Source organism: Microcaecilia unicolor, chromosome 10 (genome assembly GCF_901765095.1).
Source record: "Microcaecilia unicolor chromosome 10, aMicUni1.1, whole genome shotgun sequence".
NCBI classification, from domain to species: Eukaryota; Metazoa; Chordata; class Amphibia; order Gymnophiona; family Siphonopidae; genus Microcaecilia; species Microcaecilia unicolor.
In genome coordinates, this window is record NC_044040.1 from 154,693,318 (window position 1) to 154,709,319 (window position 16,002).

Here is a 16,002-nt window from a genome sequence, read left to right on the forward strand (position 1 = left end):
ACAGTGTTAAACACAAGTTAGAGAACTATCACATGCATACTGAGGTCAAAGAAGAAAAAGAAAAGGGTTTCACTTTTCTACTTACCTATCAGTAGCACTGTATAAGAGGCACATTACCTTCCTAAACTGCACATTGTGACCTTTGACAAATCTATGGCTTCATTTTATACTACACCTTGTCTAGGATAGCATGGAATATATCATTTCTAAGGGGATTGTAGGGCAGTTGAAGGACATAGAATTAAAAGGACAATTCTGTAAATTGGCATCTAAATATAGGAACCAATTGAGGAAATAAATTATACAATAGCACTCACGCATGTAATTGGCATCACTAATTGGCAATTACACATGTAAGTGGTTGGTGCTATTCTATAAGATACATGCCAGCATCTCGGGGGGGGGGAGGTCTACTGGGGGGTAGAGATGTCAGGGGTAGGGCCTGTTCTTGGGACAGAGGGGGAGGGTCAGAGAGGAGGGAAGGGATGCTGATCCTCTTCGGAGGGGGTGTTGAAGGATGTTGGGAAGGAGGGGAGACCACAACAAGCTGTTACTTGAAGTTAACCGGACAATGGCAGTTCTCTCTCTCCCCTTCCTCTCCCTCCAGCCATTTTCTTCAGTTGCCTGGGTTATAGGCAGCATCTGCAGTGCAAAAGGCTTTCTCTGCTAGCCCCGAGACCCATACTGCAGCCACATCATGCCTCCTCTAATACAACTTCCTGGTTCTGCGAGGGTGGGATGTGGCTGCAGGAAAGCTCTCGGAGTCGGTGAACAAAGCCTGCTTACATTGCAGATGCTTCCCGTAACCCAGGCAACAGTAGAAAATGGCCAGGTGGGGGGGGGGGGGGGGAGAAGGGGAGAGGGAAAGATGCCAGATCACCGAGGTGGGGGCTTTTGAATCCTCCAAGAGCCTTATTTATCATGTGGTCCTCTCTGCCTTTTAGTTATATGGGCACCAGCACTGAATATTGCTGGTACCCACATAACTCTTGGCTCCTTTCTGACCGCATCCCCAAACTGCCCTTCTCCTGTCCAGATTTCACATGGTCATTTAGTGCCGATATTAAGCAGTACTGTCTGGTTAAGTACCGCTAAATATTGGCAACTGGTTCAGTGGACAGGAGCCTCTCCTGCCCATTTTAATCAGTTTTGCATATCAGCCGTGTACCTTCTCCCTCGCTTATCTAAAGATAGCACAATACAATTCAACTATACCTAGTACAACTATACCGTACATAAGAAAGAAAGGATTCCAATGCTCTTGTGTGGTATAGATTGCATCTTTAATGAGATATGCTCCTGAAGATACACTTTGGGTTTATACTTTGTACAGTTATAAGCTACACACATAAATGACATAAGAACATAAGAATAGCCATACTGGGTAGACCAATGGTCCATCTAGGCCAGTATCCTGTTTCCAACAGTGGCCAATCCAGGTCACAAGTACCTGGCAGAATCCCAAATAGTAGCAACATTCCATGCTACCGATCCCAGGGCAAGCAGTGGCTATAGTCTGCTATTGAGATAGACATAGGGGAAGCCTGACATGAAAGTATAGATAAGATGTATGATAGTAACATAGTAAGTGATGGCAAATAAAGACCTGAACAGCCTATCCAGTCTGCCCAACTGACACACTCATCAGTTCATGATTAAATTAACAATGAATGTGATGTAAAATACTTGGCAATCACACATGTAAGTGCTAGGTGCTATTCTATAAGATACACACCAGCATCTCAGTGGGGGGGGGGGGGGGGGCTATGGGGGATTAAAGATGTCAGGGATAGGGCCTGTTCTTGGGGGAGGGGTGTTGGGAAGGAGGGGAGACCACAGCACCTCAGGCTGTTACTTGAAGTTAACTTGGCAATACCAGTTCTCTCTGTCCCTTCCCTCCTTTCTCTCCAGCCATTTTCTACACTTGCCTGCATATAATCCATCCTTTATATTTCTATATGAAATGTAATATTACAAAAAATTAGTAGTTATGTGCTGAGTAGTTTATTCTTAAAAATACTTCTACAGAATGAATATACATTGGCTCTAGAATACCAGCTAGAAGTTGGGGAGCAGCCTTAGTCTTGATACACTGCCACCACTGCTGCAAGTCATTCAAATATTAAAAATCTCAAGGGTCAAAGTATGAAGGAGCTCCAAGTGATTACTGGAGTAGCATATATAAAAAGGGTATTTGTTCATTTCACATAACTGACTCCAAAATCATTTGATCTAATATCTTCCCTTTTCTTGCTTTCTTCTAGAGTAGTGGCTCCCAAACCTGTTTAGCTAGTTTGGTTTTCAGGATATCTACAATAACTATTAATGAGATTTGCATACACTTCCTCTATTGCATGCAGATTTTATCTCATACATATTTATTGTGGATAGCCTGAACTGGCTTGGAGTCTTCCAGGATAGATTTGGGAACCATTGCTGTAAGAGAGTACGGGCCTGATAATTCAGCCGGCAGTGGGCAGCGCATTTGCTATCATCCAACATTAAACCTGGATATTCAGAGTCAGGATATATCTGGCGACCGGCATTGACCGCTAAAAAGTTAACCGGCTATGCTGATATTCAGTGCTAACCGGTTAACTTTTTAGCGGTCAAAGATTATTTTGACTGCTCAACATAGCCAATCAGGTGTTGAATATCCCTGCTATGTCGCTAACTGGGATATTCAGTGGGAGATCTTGTCAGAAAAATAAGTACAGAATACATCTTTAGGGGTAAAGTAACTGGGACTTCCCACAGCTCCTTGAGCCTGTCTCACAATATTGTGTATTGGAGTACGTCCGACTAATGTAGGATTACTGTCCCAAAAAACATTCGTTTTGGATGTTCTACTTATCACTTCTTGAGGATCCACTAGATTCACTTCTTCATCATCAGAAGAATCACTGGATGAGGATGTTTGATTAGCTGGTGGCAGATATTCTTCATCAGACAAAGATAGTTTCACTTTCATCATCGCTTTGAAACATAATCGCTTCAATCTCTTGGTCAGTCAGACACTTGGAGGAAGACTGTGCCATTGCTGACTAGATGTTAGAAAATGAAACAGATTTCCTCTCAACAGCTTATCTTATCACAGGTCCTTCAGCAATTAGCTCACAGTGTATACTGTCCTCAGTGTTCAGAGGACCTGGCCTTATCACTCCCTCCAAAAATCACATGACATCCTCACATGTTATTATCCACACCCTGGCCCCTCCACCAGCATTACTGAGTACAAATAAAGTAACTTGAGACACAAACACTTCTGAGAACATGATAAAAACAGCGGGGGCCTAAAAGGCCCCCAATTCGTACAGATGTAGTTTTCACCAAACAAGCATTGTTACACCATAATGCCTATGAAAAAAAATTATATGAACAACTGGATATTATCAACAATGACATACTTGAGTAATACCTTGAGTTTAAAAATTCTAACTAAAGTAATTTTGCAGATAATAGCAAAAATGTAAGCATGGGGGCCTAAAAGGCCCCCAATATGCGTTCTAGGGTTAACTGGCCAGGAGCCGTTCCTGGCCGTTTAAATAGTTTTGAATATTGGGGGGAACATCTTTATCTGTTTTAGGTGGTTATTTTAGAAACTTTATTCCTGTTTTGGACGTCTCAAAACTGACATTTAGATGCCCATATTGTATGGATGTCCAAATCCCGCTTTTATAAAGCCAATATATAGACGTTTAAAACTGCAGTGCATTCATATGGCAAAGGGACGTTGTCTAGGTGTGTTTTGAGTGGGACTAGGGAGGAGCCAAAGGTTCAATATCCAACTCTGATTGCAGAAGGGGAAGGGATGTCCATGTCCAAAGAGATGGATGTCCATATTTAGATTTGGTACTTGGCACATCCAGATTACAGAAAGCTATTCCAATTGAACAGTTTTCCACTGGAGAAAGTAAGGGAAATCACAGTAGTTATTCTTCTGGAGGGCTCACAATTAAAAAAAGAAAAGAATTTACAGATAACTACAGTGGAATTTGAACCTGCAACTTCTGCTTCTTTGTGTTGATTCTTGGTGTTCTGTTCTATCCATTAAGTTACTTACTCTTCCACATGGATATGGGGCCATTTTATATATGGATATTACTATGCTACCACATGGTTGTCCTATCCCATGTTTTGCCCCATTCATAGTTTGGACATTTCAGTGTGTAAATGGATATTCATGCTGGATGTGGCCAGCATTTGGATGTCCATGCCTCGTATTTTAGAACATGTTGTATTATTATTAGCATTTGTATAGCGCTACCAGACGCACGCAGTCAGTAGATCCTGGACATCCATTTCTGACATACAGACTTAGATGTTTGTATTCTTAGTTGGATGTTCTTTCTAAAATTCCGCTCTTAGACTTTCTGTATATGCCTTATAATGAAGACCGTGTACCATTTAGATGGCCGTTCTCTGAACTGCTTCTGCCTTGTCAATTATCTTTAGGCAGATGTAGGTCTTGAGATCTGAACACAGTTCTCAAGTGGGATCTCACAAGAGACTTCAGGGGAGGTAATAGTGTTTTCCCTTTATCCACTAAATTGTACTATTACCTTAAGTGTTTTTTCATACTGCAGAAAAGTGGAAGTGGGAAAGAAAAGCTGAAGGTGAGAAGAAAATGTTAGAAAGGAAGGGGAAAGAAATAGTGTCAAAAGAAAAGTAAACAAATATAATTTTTAAATCTCCCAAGAGTAAAAAATGGAAAAAGCTTTCCCCCCACATCCTGTGGCTATGGCCTAGGTTTTCTTACTTGTGACATTTAATTTCTTCATCTTTGTTTTCTGCTATAAAAATGGAGAAGTATCAACATAATTACTAGACCAATGTCATAGAGTTCATTAACTATGTTTCATTTTTTGCTCCTTTCAGATAGCCATGATGCTGTTTTGAGGTTTAATGGTGCCCCTACAGTAGGATATCATCAGGATGTAGGAAACAAAACTACAATTCGACTTATTAACTCTCAGGTAATAGGCCAAAATAAATTAGAGGAAGAACACATCAGCCTTATTTGAATGCATTGGGTCAAGCGTCCTAAGGGGTTTCTCTGATTTTGTATTGTGGAAATTGGTTCATACCTCTGGCCTTTCTCTATATTTTATAGCCGTGGTTTAATATGAATTTTCTGTGATTCTATGAATTTTCTTTGAATCTCAGAAATGTCTCCTTATTGACGGTAGTAAATAACCACTAGTGCACCTGAATGGTTTAATTATTCAAATGAGCATGCCATTGTAGAGAGAAATAAATGAGCTATACATATTTTCTGCTGTTCCTGGAGGAAGAGCACAGGATTTGGATTTGAATGTTAGATTTAGTTATTTACCTTTCAAAATCCAAATTCAAAGCAATTTAATGAATCAGGTACAGTAGTCGGATCTCGGTGCCAAAGGACTTGCAAGCTAAGGCCCCTAATCCATTGTAAAACAAAACATTTGTGCACTGATTTATCATGTGAAAAATTACAGTAGAATGTACTTACCCATAGTACCAAAGTTATTTTTGAATTGCTGCAGCTATAAATATTGTAAAGGGCCAGGCCCTGATTTTTAAAAAATTGCCTTACAGCACCAAGTCCCTAAGGAATCTAATGGCCACTTACTTCCAAACCTATAACCCATTCCCGACACCTCCCCTGATACTTTGGAACAATGAAGGAAGCCTCCTAGTATCCATTTTTAAATTTAATTTTATTTTTTACAAAAATCAGGACAGCCTCCCTATCCTTTTTTCACAAAAATCAGGGTCAATCTGCATTCACCCCTACCCTCTGAAGGTGCCATCCCTAACAGTCCTACCTTGATGACTGCCTCTTCAAAATGACAGTCATAGACCCCTAACAATAGTATTGCATGAGAGACACCTTTTATTATTTTAAGACATAGGAGATGGGTTGTGGGTCTTGAAGGGATGCTGTGGTTTAATAAGGCATCAGGGAGCTGAGGGGAACGTTTTCTCATTGTGGTCTTAAATTTGCTCCTGGAATCATTAGCTTATGTATTGTAGGGCTGCTTATACTGGGAGAAAGTTAACAATACTTCTTGAGATTTTGTTAACTTTCTTAGGCAGCTTTCCAAGTTTAACTCAAGCTGCGTTATTTAACCTAAAAATGAGCTGCAATAGAAAAAAAAATAATAATAAATAATAATAATAAATACAAATAAATTTGTGTAACCAAATAATGTTTAAATGTTTCATTTCTAGTGCAAAAGCATCTTCATATTTAGCAGGAAATAACACACATTGGGAAATGTCACATGAATGCTGAGGTCAAGGGAAAAAAAAGAGGAAATTCACTTTTGTACTTATCAGAATTTCAGTGTTATTAAGGAGGTACATTTCTTCACAGACTGCACACACTGTGACCTTTCACAAAACTGAGACTTACTTGTTTACAAAGGGCAATGGGAAGTGGGCTACCATTAGGATGGGTTAGTTTACTGTTAACCCAGGTTATTAATAGCTAGGTCTCTGAATAAAATGGGTCTTGTGCTAAAATAGCCCGGCTTGATAACATCCACCCTAAGTCTTTCCTAGGCTAGCCTGGATTGGAGGTTATACACTGAAGAATATAATACAAACTGTCCAAAACAGAGTGGAATATGAGAAGAAATAACAGCCTAGTGAATTCACTTCAGGGGACTCATTCACTTCAATTCCTCCACCACCACCACTCATCACCACCAACAGCAACAATAAACCCTCCACCTTGAATACTGTGTGCAATTCTGGTCACTGTAATTTCAAAAAAGATATAACGGAAATAGAAAAGCTACCAAGAAGAGTGACAAAAATGATAAAGGGGATGGAATGACTTCCCTATGAGGAAAGCCTAAAGGACTAGATTTTATAAATGGTGCCTAAATTTACCGTTTGGAATTAAATTTCACTGCAGTGTATTCTGTAAATTGCATGCATGATATATAGAATACACTTAGGACTAAGCCTACACTGAAATCTATGAGCGATACAAATATGCCGGGTATATTTTCGTGCTTCACCCGTTATGTAGAATACATGTGGATGTACGCACAGTATAAAGAATATTCCTGGAATTATGCACAAAAAAGATGTCAATGTGTAACGACATCATGACATCATAACATCATATCTGTGGGGACATTTCTCGCTATGGTGCCAAAAAGGAGGTTGCCCAGCTTCTCCCCAGAAGATTGCAAGCTCGTTGCCAGGCTGTTCCTCTGCAAGAAGGAACTGTATTTTGTCCTCCCAGACCTAAGAAGGTCATTCTACCTTTACAGAAGGGCCTGGGAGAGACTTATCAGGAGCTTCAATGAGGAAGCCAAAGTCCGCAGGGATATAAGTATACTAAGTACTGTCCCAAATTTATGTTCATGATTGTAGTGGTTCACTTTCTCCCCTATTAGGCATGATGCATGGATTCCAGTAAACTATAGTCTTGAACACCAAATGAAGTGTATCTAGAAATGCCTCATATTGTTATTATTGCTTTCACAGGTCCTCAGAACATAGGGCATGCTTAAACCACCAAATTATGGTTAGTACAGTACTACCCCACCCCTCATAGATCCAGATACTTTTCAGTTTTTTCTCAGACCCAGATTCTTCAAAATGCTTTTGCAATACTTAACTGTTACAGTAAGATTTCAATGGCTGTTATCGGGACCTTCTGCCAACATGATCTTACTACAAGAGCTAAGTATTGCAAAAGTGTGTTTCAAAATCTAGGTCTGAGAACACAGTTTGTAATGAAATGTACTATCTGGATCCATGCGGGGTGGAGCATTACTGTACCACTGAGGAGTCAAGTGCAAAACGGTGACAGGCTGGGAAGGACAGCTTTTAACCACTCTGCCACCTCCTTTCCTGGGTAAGGATCTCTGTTACAGTGGGACAGCCTGTGTCCAAGATGCCCAACTGCAAAATGAGAGCAGGGGCACAGGCACTGGTGACTAGATTTGAACTGGCTACCCTAGACAGAGGAAGCAAGTAGTTCTAACTACTCTGCCACTTTCTTCCCTAGGGGGAAAGGATTTCTCTCACAGTGTGAAAGCCTGTGTCCATGAGGAGACCTGTGCAAATAATAATAATAAAAAAAGCACCAGTGACAGGATTTGAACCAGCCACTTCAGAGGGGATAAACAAACTTTCTAACTACTCTGCCGTTTTCTTCCCTGGGGACGAATCTCTCTCATAGTAGGAAAACATGTGTCCATGAGGAGACAGGTGCACAAGCAACAGAGACAGGAGGTGAATTAGCTACCCCAGAAGGTGCAAGCAAGGCTCCTGCCACTCTGCCACTTTCTTCCCTGGGGAAGGATCTCTCTCATAGTGAGAAAGCCTGTGTCTATGAGGAGACAGGTGCACAAGCACTGGTGACTGCATTTGAACCGGCCAACCTAGAAGGAGAGAGCAAGCCTTCTAACTTGTGGAACCTTTGATCAGAGATACAAAGCAGCTCTGAGACCAAAAGATAGAATCCCCTGATGCCAAAGTCCTACCTCTCTGGTGGGACTCAAACCTGGAAACTCTGAGTAAAAGGCTCAGGTCTCTAACCTGTGGATTATCATAACTATTGAGTGTAGATAAGCAGTGCAGTAGACATTTGCTTTATATTCCTGTTGAACGGGATACCTATGCTGTAGGCCTGTTCTATATTGGGAAGCCATTTCCTGTCAGAACAGCAGGTGGACGTTTCTGGTATTGGCAGATCCCTCTTATATGTGGGGCTCTCACCAGAGCCTGTCCCCCTTCTTCTAACTGTCTCCTTGCAGTGACTTACTGCTGACTCAGCCTCATCTGCAGCAAGGGGTGGGTGAGTACTAGAACTTGTTCTCTTGACCACATCCTTGGTGCCACAGAAGATCCTAATTTAGTCATAGGCATATTATTATCGGGGATTCAGAGCAGCCAAGTTACCCATTCCAGGAGTGAGATGTTTTTTCTGGTCCTGGTGTTCGATTGGCAGTATAATATTTGTCGTCCCGATTATATCCATTCCAATCAGTGCTGCAGGTCCCATAATGCACTAGGATGAGGTAGACAGACATCCCATACTGGCCAAGAGGTCCCCCTCCAGAGATGGGTAACTTAGCAAATCTGGGTAGAGGATGTGTAACAGTGGGCCATGAGCCTCCCAGGAGTACCACTGCAGCAACCACATGATTCAGGGTACAAAGGGGTAGCTGGCCAGGTGCATTACTGTGCTGTTTTGACCCATTCACAGCTTACTGTCCTCACCCAACTCTTCCCATCATACAAAACCAAATGTCACATTTGGAGGGTTCCGATGATGTGAACAGCGTGCCTCCATAATGGTCCTAGGGTTCTGGATGCTTGGTTGTTTGTTTTCCAAATATAGATGTGCAATTGGGTATGCAATTATAGAATAGGCTCAGTTGTGGATGTAAATTAATTGTCTTAAATGGCGATCAATATTTGGCTTTAACAGTCACTAATTGGCACATAGTAGAAGTTACATGCATAGCTAATCTATGCCCTGTTCTATAAACTACATGCCTAATTTTTATAGCACGTAACTCCAAAGAGAGCATGGCCAACGGATGAGCATTAGCCAGTTGGGGCATGCCCACTATTTACACAACGTATTATAGAATACTTATATTTACGTGCCTAAATGCCAGTAGTTGTAAGTGCTCTCACCTAAGGGTCCTTTTATTAAGCTGCAGTTACTGCATGGCCATTTCAGGGGGGAGCAATTACTGCCACCCATTGAAGTTGACAGTAAGGGCTCCTGCACTAACCCGACAGTAACTGGGTAGCGCATGGCACCGCCCGATTACCACTGGGTAAACACCAGTGCTACAAAAATAGAAAATATTTTTGTAGCACCGGAAGTGTCATGCACTGGGGGTGGGAACTATCACTGGGCTGCTGTGGTAGCCCGGCGGTAGTTCCTGCTTGGCACACAGTGAGCTTGCGGTGGAAAAAGGGCCCCCTAAAGTTAAGCATAACAATGTAGACTTAAGCTAATATTCTATAATGGCAGTTCCATCTAGAACTGCCATTATAGAATTCACGCTTAGAGCTGAGTATCCTGGCGCCTGACACATGGAACACATCGTAATCTTTACAGAATTTTCAAGTGTTTTTTGAGGGTCTGTTTCACGTACACATTTACATTTCGTGTACAGTCTTAAAGACCATCAGTCGTCACTTTTTGTAGCTCTCCACTTTTATCATTGGAGAGATGACTGCAGGACAAGCTCTATCGAGCAGGGACTGTCTCTTCATGTTCTAGTGTACAGTGCTGTGTACGTCTAGGACCCCTGAGACAGGCACGCAGTGACGAAACATGGTGCTATGTCGAGTCTTTTATGTAATTACAACATATGAAGTGTCTCTCTATGCAATTTGTATACCATATATGAATTGAAGTACTGTTTATTCCTCAAGTTTCCTATTTGGTTGAGCTTTCTGCTTCCCACTTTTTTGATGTTTTATTTTTTCCCGTGGGAATTTTGTGTTCAGCAACCCTGTTGTTTTTGGTGCCTGACTTTAGGCACTATTTACTGACTCAACTCCAGTGCATGCTTGCATGCGCGCACTACCCTCTGGCAATATACAGAGAAGCACTCTACTTCAGCTCATTATTATTTAACATGCATTGCATTAAAAATTCCTGTCTTAAGGACAAAAAAATCAGATGTTATATCCAATCAATTGGCAAATATGCTTGTGCTAAGTTTTAGTAAATGGGCCCCTAAGTTTTTACTTGAGGAAAGGGATATTGAAGTGAGGAAAGCAGGATTCAGTCCCTTGCCTTCTATGATCTCAACCAATTGCTCTAAACACGAGGCTGCTGCTCTGTTTTTATTGCTAAGAGAACATAGAAGCACAGTTCATTCTTCAAGGAGTGTGAGAATGTTAATTTTGTTTACTGTATTTAGGCACTATTTTTATTGATTGTAATCAGTGCAAAATGTTTGTTATCAGGGGCGTAGCCAGACAGCCAACTTTGGGTGGGCCTGGGCCAAAGATGGGTGGGCAGAACTCTGCCCTGTCCCACAAGTGATTTGGTCTCTCATTCTCTTGCCTGCATGCCATATGAGTCTCTCAATCTCAATCATCCCCCCTCCCCCGCATACCTTTTAAATAGCAGATTTTCACCTGCAGCAAGCAGCAACTAATGCACACTGCTCATATTGGCCCCACAGACTTCCCTCTGATGCAACTTCCTGTTTACGCATAGGCAGGAATACATCAGAGCGAACAGTATGTATCAGTCGCTGTTCACTGCAGGTGAAGATTTGCTCTATACAAGGTATGCAGGAGGGATGGTTGTTGAGAGTTTTTGGCTGGTGGGCTTGGGGATCCCTGCCAGCCATATCATAGGTGTGCTGCTACTGGGTGGGCCTGGCCCCCCAGCCCACCCTTGGCTATGCCACTGCTTGTTATGCCAACACTTTTAAAAATCTTTTCTATTAACCAAACATTTTGGTTCCTCTACAAATGCAAGCACTGTGTCACTGAGGTTTGTCCCATAATACTTTAAATACAGTTTTAGAGAAGTTGTTAGAAGACTTTTAGGAACTGGAAGTACAATTGAGAATTTTCTGTCACATCATATGGTTGAACACAGTGTTTCCCACTGCTTGTCAGACATTTGTATGATTTTGTGATATTGTTATACCCCTGGTGAATAATTTTCAAAAAATGGCCATGTTGGGTGTTTAAATAGTTTTATTTAATAAAGTTTCAAAATCATTCCTCCTGCTTGTGTACCTTGATTTGCTGTTAGGTTGTGAATCTCCACCTCTTCTGGTTGCACCCTAGGTTTCTCAGACATCCCATTACTTTTCCTATTGTAGTATTTCTCAGGTCAGCCTTGGAGTAACCCCTGGGCAGTGTGGTTTTTAGGATATTCATAGTAAATATGCCTGAGGTTGATTGACACCGCAAGCAAAGCTATCTTATATGTATTTTTTTGCATGTCCTGAAAACCCAAAGTGATTAGGAGGAACTGCAAGATAAGATTGAGAAACACCACCCTATTGGACTCGCTCATTTCTGTTTTTATTTGATAAGCTGCTTGTGCTAAAGTATTAGTTTCTTTTTAGGGCAAATGAGTCTTACATGTTCAAATTGCTTTGAAAAATGTCGCTTTTATGAGATTCTTTGAAAAGAACATGCTTGACAAAACAAATGAAAATGGCAAAATGTGCCCTTGTTCAAGACTTTGAAGTACCAGAGACCTGGCAAATTCTACATTGTTAAAATGTTCTCATTAAATCTATGCTAGATGTTTTTAAAGAAATAGTTGTTAAAGTTTACACATCTTGGGTAAGCATGAGAAGAAATAAGAAGGACACATGATGGCAGTAGACCAAGTGGGTGTCTGTCAACATTTTATTATGGCAAACCCTAAATCAAGGTCACGGGAGTTTGGACAATCTATGTGATATACTGTAAAATTGCCTTGATGGTATTTTATGAGTTTTTTTTAATTTGAACTGCCTTTTTTTGTCATTCTTTTAGCTGGTGACATTAGAAGAGCATCAGTTTCTTAAAAATGACTTGTATAATTCTGGAATTTTAGTTATGTGGGATCCTGCACCATATCATGCTGAACCTTCTGAGGTAAGTAGGAAAAAAATCATTGATCCTCTGGAAGGGTCATTGAAATTTAGGTGCTAGGATGCTGCATTCTAAAGGCACATTCTGTATTGGCAATTGTGCATGTAATTGCGGTTATAGAATACTAGAATAAGTCTACAGTTACGTGCCAACATATAGGTGTGGATACTTATGTCAATGGCTGGTGTAAATGGCTATGTCTAAATGATGCAGTTGTGTGTTAACTGATAGTATTCTAGAATTTTAGCACATGAGTGCTGGTCATGCCCCTGACCTGCTCATGCTCCTCCCACATCCATGTCCCCTTACAGTTACACACAGGGCTTTTTTTGAGGGGATACTTGGGGTACTGAGTACCGGCACCTTTTCCATTGCCTGCTAAAATTGACCCATGGTCCACAAATTTTAATGAAAGAGCTCAGGCTCTACACACTAATTGAACCCGCAAAAAGGTGGGAAAATGTGGGATACAAATGCAATAAATAAATATATAATTTTGCTTTGTCATAGATTCTGTGACTGGTTGCAGGGGGCCTGGCTATTGTGGGGTGGGTTCCTCAGGGATCACCCCAACCCTGAAGGGTGATCTGGCATTTCAGTACCGGCACCTTTTTTGCTAGAAAGAATGCACTGGTTACACACTATCTCCTGGATTCTCGCCCAAATTTGTGCGCACACCCAAGATGAGCACACAAATTAATTGTGTAATGAGCCCTTAAGTATCAATAATTGAGTGCTAACAGCCAATTATTGAAGTTAATTGGCACTCATTAAAATTTGCGGACACATCTGGCTGCACGCTATTCTATAAGGCATGGTGCCTAAATCTACTAGCACATAATTCAAAAGGGGGCATGGCCATGGACGTGTCAGGGGCATTCCAAAACGTTGTGTGCATAGTTGTAGAATACTACCTCAGTGTGCCTAAATTGGGCACCAGCAATTACACCAGGGTTCAGCAACTTAAAGTCTGGTGCCTAAAAGGCACAGGAATGAGCGCTAAATGCTATTCTATAAAGGACATGTGCCCTTTGTAGAATTACTCATAGTACCTATTTTTTCAGTGTCCATTTTTGAGCACCATTTATAAAATCCACTCCCCCCCACCCCATAGCTTTTGCACACTGGGGGAAAATTCTATAAATGACGCTCAAAAATGGGCACCAGAAAAGATTGGCGCGAAATGCTATTCTATAAAGGGCACGCACCCTTTATAGAATGCTGCTTAGCACTGATTCTCTGCGCACCAGACTTATGCCTGTGAAATCTGGTATAAATCAAGGCACCCAAGTAGGGCACACTGACCCATTATTCTGTAACACTCAATGCAACTTTTTGGAATGCTCCAGACCCGCCCATGCCCCTCCCAAGGCCATGCCCCCTTTTTGGTTGCACACTATGGGATTTAGGTTCCCAGCATTATAGAATAGCATGCAGCCAGATGTGTGTGCAAATCCTAATTGGTACCATCAATAACACTGGTCTACAAAAAAAAACTTTTTTTCTGTAACAAGAACAAAACATACTTTTTCTGGAAGATAATTCTTCCCTGAATCCAGATCTCATTTCAGAATTTCTGTATCAGCCTCAGTTTTCATGTGATAATGGTTTTTGTAAATGCTTGTGTCTGCGTATGTAGCTTATATGTATCTGGCAAAATGACACGCTTCTGCTACAAGAGTTCCAAAAAAACTGTGACAGTTCACAAAGAAATCAAAGATATAAGCAACATAAGAGTAAAGAGAAGTGAAGAAACATACCTAAAAGGATTTCCTTCCTGATTTCCTGTGGTACTTTGCCTCGGGAACGTCTCTCCGTAAGGTCCAGCAGTAGTCGGACAACATTGCGGCATTCCATTTGCCTTGATAACGCTTTTCCATTTGAGAAATGTCCTGGTGGAACAGTTCTAACGGATTCGATATCATTACAAAAGACCATGTCACCTTCCTTGGAGAAATATTCAGAAAAAATAGCATGTCGGTCACGAAAAACACTCACTTTCGTATCGCAAGAAAGAAGATTCCATCCTTTTAATCTCGAACCTAAAAGCTCAGCCTGTTGTTTTGACAAATTTAAATCACGAACAAGATCGTTGAGATCCCCTTGTGTCAAAAAGTGGGGCACATTTGATTCACAGAGGTCCTGAAATTATGGGTCGGTATGCATATCCCCTTCTCTGTCTTCTGCATGTTCGTCACTGTATTCATCTTCACTCACTATCAAATTCTCAGGAGGCACTGGTACTGGCAATTCTTCACTGTGACATACAGGTCTTATAGCAGGTGGTAAGTTAGGATATTGCACAGTTTTCCTTGTTTTCGAGGTGATTCCTGCTATTTTTGTCAGACAGAAATAACAGTCTGTTCTGTGATCCGTTGGTTCCCTCCAAATCATGGGAACAGCAAAGGGCATGCGACGTCTTCCTTATAACCAGCCTGTCAGGAGTGTAACACACCTCAAACAGCAAATGTGGGGAGCCCATTTGCGGTCCTGTTCACCAACCTTACACCCGAAATATAGTTCGCAGCACTTTTTTGCAAGAGGATTAAGTTTTCGTTTTTGCGATTTCAGAGTAAACTCTCCACAGATATAACAAAAAGAATTTGGGCTATTTGCACAGGTACGAAGCATTTCTTCTAAAATGACACAAAACACAAACCTTCACAAACGTAGAACTACAAGCAGTCACTTCCAACAGCAATTGTTGACTGAACTCTCAATGCTGAGATACAGGTGGCAACTGACGCAACAGAATGTGTTTGAACATGTTCGAGCATGACTTATGGGCAATGTTGCCAAACCTCCCTTATTTCCTGGTGGTGGCTTTCTAAACTAAGGGTTTTGTATTGTAATTCCTAGTATATTTCAATTGTTGGAAAAACAATTGAAATATACTAGGAATTACAATACAAAACCCTTAGTTTAGAAAGCCACCACCAGGAAATAAGGGAGGTTTGGCAGCAGGGCCGCCGAGAAACTTGGCCGGGGCCGGGACAAGGCCGCCTCGCCCCCGCTGCAGCCCCGCCCCCGAGGTCGCCACTCCCCTCCCCCCTCCTAGGTCGCCGCTGCTGCTGCTCCCCTGAGGGCAGGATACAGGGAGGGAAGGAGACCTGAAGGGAGGAGTTCCGCCTCACAGGGAGGTGAGAGGGAGAGTCGCACCGCGCGGTGATTTAAATACAGGGGGCCGGCCCGGTGGCAGACGGTCAGAGGGCGGGTGAGACTGGCACCAGGCCCCCCTTGAAGGCCCGGGCCCTGGGGATTTTGTCCCCCCCGCCCCCCCCTCTCGGCGGCCCTGCACAGCAGGGTACCAAAATGCAGCGTTTTCAAGGATTTTTAAAAAAAAGGGTAGAGTGTCACAAGAAAACTGAGCCCGATAGGCAAAAACTGATTTCATTTTCGAATTCAGCACTCATGACT

The 16,002-nt window shown here is 41.9% G+C and overlaps 1 protein-coding gene across 3 annotated transcripts in view; it reads left to right on the forward strand.

The window, feature by feature from the left end:
• ST6GAL1 (ST6 beta-galactoside alpha-2,6-sialyltransferase 1) overlaps window positions 1–16,002 on the forward strand; it is a 122,826-nt gene that overhangs the window by 85,510 nt on the left and 21,314 nt on the right. For all 3 annotated transcript variants that reach the window (XM_030215759.1, XM_030215760.1, XM_030215758.1), the window contains exons 4-5: window positions 4,879–4,976; window positions 12,487–12,588. In XM_030215759.1, the coding sequence (XP_030071619.1) occupies window positions 4,879–4,976; window positions 12,487–12,588 (200 nt within the window). The remainder of the gene's footprint in view (window positions 1–4,878; window positions 4,977–12,486; window positions 12,589–16,002) is intronic.